Consider the following 13,411-nt stretch of genomic DNA (forward strand, 5'->3'; position numbering starts at 1 on the left):
AGGTCTTTTGTCCCATGGAGCCCCTGAGCCTGTTTGAACCACAGACCTTTCAGTTGACAGCTGAGTGCCTAACCATTGTTCCACCAGGGCGCCTTCAGCTAAGACTAAAAAAAAAAAAAAAAAAAGACTAAAAAAGACTAAAAAAAAAAAAAAAAAAAGACTAGAGAAGCTAAAATAGCGCTTGAAGGGTGAGTCCCCCCAGAACTGGAGGAAAGCAAGCCAGGTCAGGGCACATAGGACGAGTAAGAGCCAGTGCAAGTGGAAGTCAGATGAAACATGGTAGAAAGGGATCAGGAAGATATCAGAGAGTAAGGTGAAAGGAGAGGCCCCAAATGAAAAACACTATCTTCAGGGGCTGATAACAGGAAATCGTGTGTAACAATCCCTGCAGGGCACCGGTGGCCAGATCAGCCTCAGTACCTGGGACAGAGGTTTGTTTTTTTTTTTTTTTTAAAGGTAACTTTGACAGACAAACCCTTAAAGTGGAAGCATTTGAGTGAAAGAGAAAGGGCAGAAAGAAGAAGGTTGTAAAGTTTTCAGCATGTTAGCTCCTTGTTCACTGACTAGTGCCTGGTTGATACAGACATGGGCTGGAGACATTCTGGAACTTCCCACAAACTAACAGGGATTCCAAACTGTGTCAGATGTTTTTTAAGTGCAGAAATTGGACCCCTTTTCTACTTGAGTAAAAGGGACCCTGGTGATCAGAAAGATATGTCTTAAATCCCATAGGAGTCTGGGCTACATTTCCTCTTACTTAAAAAGGAAGACGATTTCCAGTTCACATGGATTGTGCGTTGCATCTTGTTTAAACGAGGAAAGGAATGCTTGTTTCACAGTGTCGGGAGAGTAGCATCTATCCAAATGCGAAATATCAGTTGTTTCCCTAAAAATACTTTAAATTCCATACTCAAGCAAGCAGAGCAATAGATTATAGTTAATTAGTGTCCAACAAGGGAACTAGGTGTTGTGTAAATGTACATCATGTGAGAATTTATGTGTACTCAAGTGTGTCCACTAAATGTCTTTGCTAGTCTCATAGTTTCTTTTGGTTTTGATCTGCCTTGCCCTCAGGAAACCCATCCAAAAAAATTAAAAGAAATTTTTTTTTATGGTGCTTTAGAGCACAAATTAGTTTCCCATTCAAAAATTTATGCACAAATTGTTTTGTGACATTGGTTTCAATCCCCACAATGTGTCAGCACTCTCCCCCTTTCTACCCCGGTTCCTCTTGTCCATTTGTCCAGTGTTCCTGTCTGTTCCTGCCTTCTCGTCTTTGCTTTTGGGTAGGTTTTGCCTGTTTGGTCTCGTATACTTGATTGAACTAAGAGACACATTCTTCATGTGTGTTATTGTCTGTTTTATAGGCCTGGTTAATTATTTAGCTGAAAGGTGGACTTTGGAAGTGGCTTCAGTTCTGAGTTAGCAGGGTGTCTAGGGGTCATAGTCTCAGGGGTTCCTCCAGTCCGGTCTTTTTTTTGTGAATCTGAATTTTGTTCTACATTTTTCCCTGCTCTGTTCAGAACCTTCTATTGTGATCCCTGTCAGGACAGTTGGTGGTGGTAGCCGGGCACCATCTAGTTCTGGGTTCAGGCTGTTGGAGGCCATGGTTCATGTGGCTCATCAGTCCCTTGGACTAACGTTTTCCTTATGTCCTTTGTTTTCTTCATCCTCTTTTGCCCTGCACACGATGGGACCAATAAATGTATCTTCGATGGCTGCTTGTGAACCTTTAAGACTGCAGCTGCTACTCACCAAAGAACATTTTCTTTATGAGCTGTGTTATGCCAGTTGACCTGGATGTCCCCCAAGACCATGGTCCCTATCCCTCAACCCTAGTAATTCAGTCCCTCAAGGTGTTTGGATGTGTGTGTCTAGGAAGCTTATATGACTTTGTTTGGTCAAGTTGTGCTGACTTCCCCTATGTTGTGTGCTGTCTTTCCTTTAATCAAAGTTAACTCTTGTCTACTGTCTAGTTAGTGATTTCCTCTTCCAACCCTCTCCTTCCTCGTAACCACTGAAGACTGTTTTTTTCTTGTATAAATCTTTTCTTGAGTTTTCATAATTGTGATCTCAAACAGTATTTGTCCTTTTGTGATTGACTTATTTCACTGAGCATAATGCGCTCCAGATTCATCCATGTTGTGAGATGTTTCGTGGATTCATCATTGTTCCTTATTGTTGCATAGTATTCCATTATGTGTATGTACCATAATTTGCTTATTCATCCTTTTGTTGATGGCCACTTAGGTTGTTTCCATCCTTTTGCTATTGTAAATAATGCTGCAGTGAACATAGGTGTGCATATGTCTATTCTTGCGACGTCTCTTATTTCTATAGGATATATTCCTAGGGGGGGGATCACTGGATCTTATGGTATTTCTATCCAGCTTTTTAAGGAGGCGACGTTTCATTTTCCATATTGATTGTATCATTTTACATTCCCACTTGCAGTGCATAAGAGTTTCAACCTCCCCAAAGCCTCCCCAGCATTTGTTATTGTCTGTTTTCTTGATTAGTGTCAGTAATGTCAGAGCGAGGTGGTATCTCATTGTAGTTTTGATTTGTATTTCTCTAATGGCTAATGATTGTGAGCATTTTCTCATGTGTCTGTTAGCCACCCAAATGTCTTCTTTGGTGCTATGTCTGTTCATATTCTCAGCCCATCTTTTAATTGGATTATTTGTCTTTTTGTTGTTGATGTGTTGAAGTATTTTATGGATTTTAGAAATTAGACCCTTGTTGGATATGTCAAAGTCAAATTTTTTTTCCCAGTCTGTAGGCTTTCTTTTGGTAAAGTTTTGTTTTGAGCCTAAGTGTTCGATTTTTAGGAGCTTCCAGTTATCTAGTTTATCTTCTGGTATTTGAATTGTTAGTTATGATTTGTATTTATGCAATGTATTAGGGCCCCTAGTGTTGTCCCTGTTTTTCTGTCCATGGTCTTTATCATTTTAGGCATTATACTTAGGTCTTTGATCCATTTTGAATTAGTTTTTGTGTATGGTGTGAGGTATAGGTCCTGCGTCTTTTTTTTTTTTTTTACAGATGAATATCCAGTTTTGCAATCTCTATTGGTTAAGAAGAGTATCTTTTCACCATTTAACGGACTTTGGGTCTTTGTCAAAGATCAGCTGACCATGGGTGGATGGATTTACATTTAGTTCTTGATTCTGTTCCATTGGTCAATGCTGTTGGTATTTGGATTGGGATTGTGTTATATCTGTGGATTGCTTTGGGTAGAATTGACGTTTTCACCAATGTTGAGTTTTCCTATCTGTGAGCATAGTATGTATTTCCATTTATGTAGGTCTCTTGGTTTCTTGCAATAGTGTTTTGTAGTTTTCTTTGTATAGGTCTTTTATGTCCCTCGTTAGATTTATTCCTAAGTATTTTATCTTTTTAGGTCCTATTATAAACGGCATTGTTCTCCTGATTTCCTTTTTGAAATTCTCTTTGTTGGCGTATAGGAATCCAACTAATTTTTGTATACTTATCTTGTATCCTGCTATTCTTCTGAATCTTTCTATTAGTTTTGGTAGTTTTCTTGTGGAATCTTTGGGGTCCTATGTGTATAGTATCATATCATCTGCAAATGGGGATAGTTTTATTTCTTCTTTTCCAATTTGGATGCCTTTTATGTCTTTTTCTTGACTTATTGCTGTAGCAAAGATTTTCCAGCACAGTGTTAAATAGGAGTGGTGATAAAGGGCATCCTTGTCTTGTTTCTATTCTCAGAGAAATGCTTTTACCCCCTCTGCGTTAAGAGTGATGTTGCCTGTAGGTTTTGTGTAGATGCCTTTTACTATGTTGTGGAATTTCTCTTCTTTTCCCATTTTATTGAGAGTTTTGTTTTTGTTTTTTTAATCAGGAATGGGTGTTAGGCTTTATCAAAGCCTCAAAGCCTTTTCTGCATAGATTGAGATGACCATGTGATTCTTTTCTTTTATTGTGTTTCTGTAGTGGATTATATTGATTGATTTTCTAATGTTGAACCATCCTTACATACCTGGTATGAATTCCACTTGGTCTGAGTGTATTATTTTTTTGATATTACGCTGAATTCTCTTGGCTAGAATTTTGTTGAGAACTTTTGCATCTACATTCATGAAAGATATTGGTCTGTAATTTTCTTTTTTTTTGTGGTGTCTTTGCCAAAAAAAATTTTTTTTTTTTTGCCTGCTTTGGTATCAGCATTATGCTAGTTTCATAGAATGAATTTGGGAGTATTCCTTCCTTTTCTGTGCTCTGAAATAATTTGAGTAGTGCTGGTGTGAGCTTTTCTCTGAATATTTGGTAGAATTCTCTAATGAAGCCGCTGGGGCCAGGGTTTTTTGTTGTTGTTGTTGGGAGTTTTTTCTTATTACCACTTCAGTCTCTTCTCTTGTTATAGATCTGTTCAGATTTTCTGTCTCAGTTTGTGTTAGTTTAGGTAGATAGTGTGTTTCTAGAAATTTGTCCACTTTCTCTAGGCTCTCAAATTTGTTGGGGTACAATTTTTCATAGTATTCTGTTATGATACTTTTTATTTCAGTTGGGTTGTAATGTCTCCTATCTCGTTTCTTATTTGCATTATTTGCTTCCTCTCCTGTTTTTCTTTTGTCAGTTTGGCCAACAGTTTTTCAATTTTGTTGATATTTTCAAAGAACCAACTTTTGGTTTTGTTGATTCTTTCTGTTGTTTTTCTGTTCCATTTATTCCTGCTCTAATCTTTATTATTTCCTTTCTTTTAGTGCCTGTGGACTTCTTTTGCTGTTCTCTTTCTATTTGTTTGAGCTATAGGGCTAATTTTTTTGGGCCTGTTCTTTTTTGATGTTTGCATTTGTTGCTGTAAATTGATCTTTGACCACTGTCTTTGCTGTGTCCCAAAGGTTTTGGTATGATGTGTTTTTTCATTCTCATTTGATTCTATGAATTTTTTTTATTCCCTCTTTGATGTCTTCTCTTACCCAGTTGTTTTTAAGCATCGTGTTATTCAGTTTCCATGTATTTGATTTTCTTTTCCTTATTCTACTTGTTACTGATTTCTACTGTTATAGCATTGTGATCAGAGAGAATGCTTTGTATTATTTTGATATTGTGGATTTAATTGAAGGTTGCTTTGTGGCTTAAAATGTGGTCTATTCTGGAGAACGTTCCATGTGCATTGGAAAAGAATGTATACTTTGCTTCTGTTGGGTGGAATATTCTATATACGTATATGAGGTCAAGTTCATTGATAAAAATATTTTTATATTTAATATTTTAATGCTTTCAACAACCTATTTATCTTTTTTTATTTCCTTTCCTGGTTAAGGTTCTTAATCATTCTGTGCCATTCATTCCTTATTTGTATGCTGGGAATAATAATAGTATTCCCTTTATAGAGATGCTTTGACAATTAAATGAGATAATACTTGAAACCACTTAACTCAGTGTCCAGCTCTCAAGTTTTAGTTATTTTTTCTTATTAAAGGATGTGAAGGTCATTTACTCCAAAATCCAGTGCTGTTTTTGGTGTCTCATGATGTCATGCTCGTCTATGATAGATGTGTTTTGCTTGTACTTTTTAATATGGACATTGAGACCATTCATTTCTACCCACTGGATTTCCTGGAGTTGAATTTAAACATTCCCATCAAAGTTGATGTGACTCTGGCCATTCTCCTTATTCTTTACCAAGCGTGATGACAGCCTTTATGTGTGCACTAGGAAAATAATGTTATTACCTTCTGCCAGCTCCGTCCTAAAAATGGCATCATCTTGATCTCATGAACATAACAGCAATGCAGGAAAATATATCATGTTGAGGAGGAAATTATGATCAGTTTGGTGGTGAATAAGATAAAATTTTAGGAAAACCTGCGTATCATACAGATACATTTGATTTGACCTTTTTCTTCCCAGGAACATCATGATTGGTTATGAAATCATTTGGAGTCCCCTGTAGACTTTGCTCTAAAACTGAAGTGTGTGATGGTCTTTCTTTCTTGTTCACAAGAAGAAACTTCATGCAAGTTAGTTTGCTTTTGTTGAAAAACTTCAGGAAACTCATCTATGAAATGTAGACTCACACACAGAAAAAAAAATATAGTACACCTTACTGTTCTTCTTTCAGCCCACGTGAGATCTTTTTCCACATTATGCAACACTTTAAAAAAATGTTCTCAACACAATGCCAAAACTCCAGCAATTCCTTAGACTGCTCTCAGGGGTTGTGGAGGTGGGGAAAGCATGCACTCAATACTGTATTATTTTCAGATTTTTTTCTTTACATAGACAGGAAATGTGTCAATGAATGCAGAAAGGTAGAACAGATTTCTAAAATTTAGACCAGCAATTATAGACATCAGAGCTCTGAGCTTCTTTTTGTTCCTCGGTAATTTCTAAAATAAATAAAATACTAAATGGGGTAGTGTAAAAATTATTTGGTAATAATGAGTAAAGATTGTTTTGACAGTGTCTGACACTTCAGGGACGTAACTCGTTATTCTGACTGTATTAATTGAGGCTTCTTTTTTCCCATTTTAGTGACGATTTCAACAAGCACCTTCTTTGACGGCTTGCTGGTAACAGGACTATACACATCTACAAGTGTTCAGGCTTCACAGAGCATTGGCGGTTCTAATGCTTTCGGATTTGGTAAGTTATCCTAATACAAGAAACTAGTAATTGTAGATATTTTATGCAGCTATAGATCTTATTTTTTGGAAAAATTGGCTTTAAAAGCTTAATACATGTGTTAGAGAAAATAATTTAAAGTGATTTTTGTGTGCTTAAATTTTAGTGAGTTGAAATAAGTCATGTAAATATGTGGCCAACTGTGAGCTCGATGTGACTGTCCATCACTTTCTGTCTACTGCTGCTGTTCCACTTGGTTCTGTGGGGCTCATGTGAATTTTTGTGTACTGTTGCTTTTATTTATTTATTTTTTTTTAGTTGCTTAGGTTGCTAGAATTCACTCTGATGCCAGTGTGGTCGTTCAGTAGTCTGCTCTCATAAACACTTCTTAAAACTCTGTGGTAGGCAAAAAGTGTCATTTTAAGTTTGGCAAGTAAACATCGTGTAGAGTGGAGGATAGTAATATTTATTAAAATAATTTAATTCTATAAGTATTCACAAAAGAATACCATTTAATATTTAAAACATTCATAAGGGGTCATAGGCCTTAAATCAGAGAACTGGCATGTTGCTTATGTGAAAGGGCAGAGGCTACGTGATAGTCACTAATCCCAGAGGATTCTCGATTTGGAAATCTCTAGTTTCCCCATAATGCTGTAAATATGCCAAGCTGGGATTAAGTAGAACCTTCACAGCATCAGAAATGTAAATTTAAAATACCAGATTATATAAGAAATGAAGTCACTGATTTTACTCTAAAATTGGAAAATTGCATGTGACTTCCTCCATTGGTGTGAGATAAAATTGCATCACCAAAGGCAACCATGTCTCAACACTTTATTTTTATGGCGGTAAATAAATCAACAGTTTTTACCTACTTTTGATATGTGAAAGGGCACCTCATCTGTGTTGAGTCCCAGCAGTAGCTCTGCCCAAGTGACTCATCAATTGACGTGAGAACAATAATATCCAGGCTGAATTGTCACTCTGCTTGCCCAACATGAGGTCCACAGCCTCAGGGCTTAAAGAAACCTGGAAGTCATTTAATCATCGTGTTAAATTAGTTGACCATTGAGAATTTGCCCTATTTTTAAAAGAGCCTAGATAAGATTTTACAGTCTGCTGGTAGCTAATTCTAAGTCCTGATCATCAGGAAAGAAAAAATTCCTCTGAAGTCTAAAAATTCCATGCCACTTTTTTTCCTCTGCAGAGAGAATTTGAGATTACATTCATATATATGATATATGCACATAAATATATGGCATCCAAAAAAAACAAACCAAGCCCACTGCCATTGAGTCGATTCTGACTTACAGTGACCCTATAGGACAGAGTAGAACTGCCCCATAGAGTTTCCAAGGAGCACCTGGAGGATTCGAACTGCCAACCTCTTGGTTAGCAGCCATAGCACTTAACCACTACGCCACCAGGGTTTACTACCTGCTGTATTACAACAGGACTCATAAGTGCGGTTGACAGATTTAGCAAATAAAAATACAAGACACTCAGTTAAATTTGAATTTTAGGTAAACGCTTAATTTTTTTAGTATAAAACCAAAACGAAACCCGTTGCCGTCAAGTTGATTTCGACTCATGGTGACTCTATAGGACAGAGTAGAACTGCCCCATAGGGTTTCCAAGAAGTGGCTATTGGGTTCAAACTGCAGACCTTTTTGTTAGCAGCTGAGCTTTTAACCACCATACCACCAGGGCTCCTTTTTTTAGTGTAAGTATGCAATATTTGGAGTCCCTATGCAGTGCAAATGGTTAACCCTGCTATCCTAAAGGTTTGAGGCTTGAGTCCACTCAGAGATACCTTGGGAGAAAGACCTGGTGTCTGCTTCTGAAAAACCAGCTATTTAAAACACTGTGGAGAACAGTTCTACTCTGACATACACAGGTGGGGTCACTGTGAGTTGGAATTGACTCAGTGACAACTGGTTTACTGGTTTTATGCAATATTTTGGACAAGACATACTGGGTTCCCTCCTAGCTCAATTAAATCAAAACCTCTGGGTGGTAGAGCTTGGGCATTGGTCATTTGTAAAGCTCCCCAAGTGATTGTAAATGTTAACCAAGGTTGAGGACCACTGCACTGGACCAGTCCCCAGTCCAGCAGCAAAGCATCACTGCAACCTCGTTTGTTCAGAGTTGCAGGCCTCACTGGGTGGGACTCAGAGATAAGTTTTTAAACAAGCAGTCTAGGTAGTTTCAATGCAAACTAAAGTTTAAGAACCACTAGTCTAGTGGGAGAGACAAACCCATTAAAAACTCATTGCCCTCAAGTCAATTTCGACTCATAGCAACCCTACAGAACAGAGTAGAAGTGCCCCCATAGGGTTTCCAAGGAGCAGCTGGTGGATTCGAACTACCAACCTTTTTGGTTAGCATCTGAGCTCTTCACCACTGTACCACCAGGGCTCCTTATAGGAGAGACAGGCATTAATTAAATAACTGTGTTAATATATAATAGCAAACTTTGGTAGAGGCTAGCAAAGAAATGTTCTGAGTATTGAGAGAGGGTACAACAGAGAGACTAGATTTAGTCTGGGATGAAGTTGGGTGAGATGCTGAAGAATTGGTATTTGAGCTGAGATCTGAAGGATGATTAAGAGTTAATTAGCTAAGGGTCTGTGGAAGGTGGAGTACAGCATACCTGAAGGAAGAAACACTTTGCAAAGGCCTCAGGGTGAGAAGATGCCTGGTGTTTCAAGAACTGAAAGAAAATCTTGGGGTAACTGGACCTGGAATCTAGAGGGAACATGTAAGGCTGGATAGGAGACCAGGGCCTGACCTTTCAGGATGTTATAAGTTTTTGGTTTTTACACTAAGAGAAGGGGATGCCATTAAGGGTTTTAGGCTGAAGAGAGACCCCACTAGCCTTTCGTTTTAAATAAATCACTCTGGGGTCAGCATTGAAACCAAATGGTCAAGGCCAGGAGTAGATGGAGGAAGACCATTCACTGGTTAAAGATTCTGATATGGCAAAGCACGTAAGGAGCCCAGGTGCAGGCTGGCTGCCATAGGCATCACGAAGAAGCCATGTGTGGAGGGTTAAGAGTTGTGGGCTGTGCAGTCATGCTTGCCGATCCCATCCCCACCCCTTATTCATTGTGTGCCTCAGCCAAGTTACTTATCTTTTTTGGTTTAAAGTCCACATCTATGAAATGGTGATAATAATGGTGCCTGCCTCATAAGATGTTGGGTAGCTGTGAGCATTAAATTAGGTAATTTATGTGCAGCCCTTAGTACAAAGAAAACACTCAATGAAAATATCCATTCCAAAATTATAACTCTTCATAACCGGAGCAGCTGATTTCCTTAGTACAGGAGTTTTATATACTTCCTTGGGGTGGGAGGGTGGAGGTAGAGAAAAAACAGTTCTCAAGTGGAATTAATCTTGGGTTTGTAGCTTGAGATGATTTGTGAGGACTTGGCTGAGTGAAGGATGTATCATTTGTCAATTTGGGGGCTTTAGATGAAGATAGTTGTTAACGAGTATTCACAGCTATGTTATAAACACATTTTGAAAGGACCTATTAAATGCATGTATCAAATTACCTCAGACTTTTTGCTAGAAAGCCGTACAAAAATTAAGAATGAAATTGTTAGAAATTGTTTAAGACACTCAAACTTCAAGATATTTTCTGTGGTGGCTTTGAAAGCTGTAAACAGGCAGTTTTCACTTGAATTAGAATGTATTTTGATTAGCTTAAATTGGACTTAGCCTTCCTCTCACTCTCAAGCCTATATCGTTGGTTTGATGGACTGAGTTGGTTTCTGAATGTGGGCACAGCCCATCGATGGTAGTTTGACTTCCATAATAAAATGCTCAGCTCTCCATCTAGACAGCAGGCGTTTTTATAGGACATGATTTTTATATGGCTGGGTAGAGAGGCGGGATCTTTTTAAAGTTCCTGTAATGGCCAAATAAATTTGTGTATATTTATGATAGTGGTTATTAGTAAGTTTAAAAACTAAACTTAATAATATGGCTGAATATTGTTGAACAGAATTAGCCTTCATGAACAATGTTTTTGAATAGGGAAAACAACAACAGCAACAAAAAAACCTGTTGCCATCGGGTCCATTCCGACTCATAGTGACCCTATAGGACAGAGTAGAACTGCCCCATAGAGCTTCCAAGGAGTACCTGGTGGATTTGAACTGTTGACTTTTTGGTTAACAGCCATAGCTCTTAACCACTATGCCCCCAGGGTTTCATTTGAATAGAAAGTAGGAGGTAAATTATCTTTTTAGATAAAACGGTCACTTTGGGCAACAGCCACATTAATCTTTTTGTATTTGATTTAACAGATTCTTTACAATTTAAAACCAAAGTGAAAAGATTGAATTTGGTTAGTGTGTGGATGGGAAAGTGGAGTAAACTTGTAGAAGGTAAAACTTCAGAGTCGCTGTGTTTGAGTAGTTTAGTAGTTTTAGTAGGATTAGACTGAAATAATGTGTCATTCTTTGATCTAGAACAAAGGAGTTATTGAATGCATAAACTATTATTAGGCTCTGACTTTCTGATGGAGTATTAAGCAAACACGATTTGTTTGGCATTTTTCCAACATACTGTAGGACTTGTGTGTGATAATGTGTAACTAGCTGTGACAGATATTGTGAAGTAGAGACTAAATAGGTACTTCTACTTCTGAAAGTTTTTCTCCCCTTAATTTTAATATACTAATTACACTAAAGTTATGGCCACTCTCCTTTGAATATAAAATGTGTGTCTGACCAGCCAAAATAAGGCCATAATTATTTTTAAGATACTGTTTATAAATGTAATTCCACTAACATAACTACAGCCTTTTATGCAAGACCAGAGTTCTTTAAAATGCATGCCTCACCGACCAAAAATAGACAAATGCCTAAATAGCCAGAAATACATTAAAACAATAGCTATGCGAAAGATGACTGTAAGCCAGCAATGCATGATTTGAAATACCTCATCTTGCTTGTCAATATAAATAGAAAACATGCTGCCCGAGGGAAGTGTGATGCTTAATTATGGATATCTCTTTGTGCATCCCAGAAAAAAAGAATGCTTCCCTTTCGTCTTTGGCTTTGAATTCCAGCTCAATCATGTAAATCTTGAAGGCTCATTGCGGTCGATAAATGAAGAGCTATTTGAATATCCTTTCATAGAAAATTGTTCCTTTTCCAGGAGCTGAAATGCATTTTACTCAATATTTAGTATTCTGGCTCTAAAACCTAGAGTTTTTGCTCGGTTTTTAGTATTCTGGCTTTAAAACCTGAGAATTGGGTTTGCAGTGCTGATAAAGAGCAGCCACACTTCAAATTGTTAGATCTCGCATAAATTAAACTTTTGTACTGTGCAATGCCTAGGTAGCTTTGCCCAGCTAATGTAGTACATCAGCTACTTTAGCAGTTTTTCTCTTAAACTTTTATAGTTTCCTATGTGTTTGATTTCTTTTTCTGTAATAATTAGGCTTCGTAGGTCCAATAATTTGCTAAATTTTACAAAACTCTTAAAATGGCAAGATTCAATGAAACTCAGGTTTGGGGGAAAATGTAATCAACAGATCCAGTATTTTTTCTCTTAAATATTCAGTGAATCCTGTCATATCTTTAGTAGTCATTAAGTGACTAACATACAAATTTAATATTTTCAATATTATCTTTATTTAAAACAGTATTAGAATTACTGAACTTAATGATCTGATTTTTTTTTTCCAATATGATTCGACACTCTTACTTTGGGTGAATAGGGATATAGTTACAAAGCAAATTATTTAAATGTCTTAAGAAAGACTTCAAATTTCAGTAAATCTCATATTATTCACTACTGTGTGCCAATAAGTTGATTCCGACTCCTAATGACCCTATATGACTCCACAACAATTTTTTTTTGGTTTAATTAAGAAAAATGTATACTTCAGTAGATTTAGATTGTATAATGAATGTTTAACTGCCAAGATGCAAGTTTTTGTTACTACCGTGTTTCATTGACACCAAAAATAAAAGTATAAGGTTTTATTTAAACTAACTTTTGGTTATCCTTCGTGTTAAGACTAAGAAGGACCTTTCACAACTTGCTAATTGTTCTCTCCCCACTACCACCCCTAGAGTTCAGTCTTAGGTGTCCTGTCTGTGTGACTATGAAACACACAAATGTCCTGAATACGTGTACATATTTCAGCTTAATATCTATAAAGAGGGGCAGCCACTATCAACTTCATTAAATACCGTTCTCTATGGTAGTGGTATTTACTTACTAGCATAAATTTTGCTACTGTTTTACTCAGAGCAAGCTTGTTAAATTCATTTTGTCTGTCTCTTTACAAAGAAGTGCTAAAATAAATGCAATTTAAACATACTTGAGCAATTCAAAGGTATGACCTTCTGCTTGGTATGGTAATTAACAGAAAGGCTCTAGGTTAATTAAACAAATTATTCTAGTCAACGGTACAAGGACCGTAGCTGACAAGAGGTGAAACTGTCATTAATTTTTCCTGTTTACAGAGTATTAACCTAACCATTTGGGTATACTAACATTACCTTCATTAAGAGATGGTATTATCTAATATGTATTCAATATATGACAAGGAATTCAGGCTATACCTCCATTCCTAAATAACTAGCTAGAAAATACCTACTGCCATTGAATTGATTCCAACTCGTAGCAACCCTACAGGACAGAGTAGAACTGCTCCCGACTTGACGACCCACAACAAGCTTGAAAATAACCACTTACTATAGTAGTAGTAGACATGATGAATATAAAGCTATTAATTAATCAGCAGATTGCTAAAACAAATGTTTAGGAGCAAAAGAGGGGCATGAG

General features: G+C 37.1%; 1 protein-coding gene across 2 annotated transcripts in view; it reads left to right on the forward strand.

The window, feature by feature from the left end:
* Positions 1–13,411, forward strand: part of RELN (reelin) — a 526,658-nt gene that overhangs the window by 68,694 nt on the left and 444,553 nt on the right. For both annotated transcript variants that reach the window (XM_049893075.1, XM_049893076.1), the window contains exon 2: positions 6,508–6,618. In XM_049893075.1, the coding sequence (XP_049749032.1) occupies positions 6,508–6,618 (111 nt within the window). The remainder of the gene's footprint in view (positions 1–6,507; positions 6,619–13,411) is intronic.

This window comes from Elephas maximus, chromosome 8 (assembly GCF_024166365.1).
Source record: "Elephas maximus indicus isolate mEleMax1 chromosome 8, mEleMax1 primary haplotype, whole genome shotgun sequence".
Lineage (NCBI taxonomy): Eukaryota > Metazoa > Chordata > Mammalia > Proboscidea > Elephantidae > Elephas > Elephas maximus.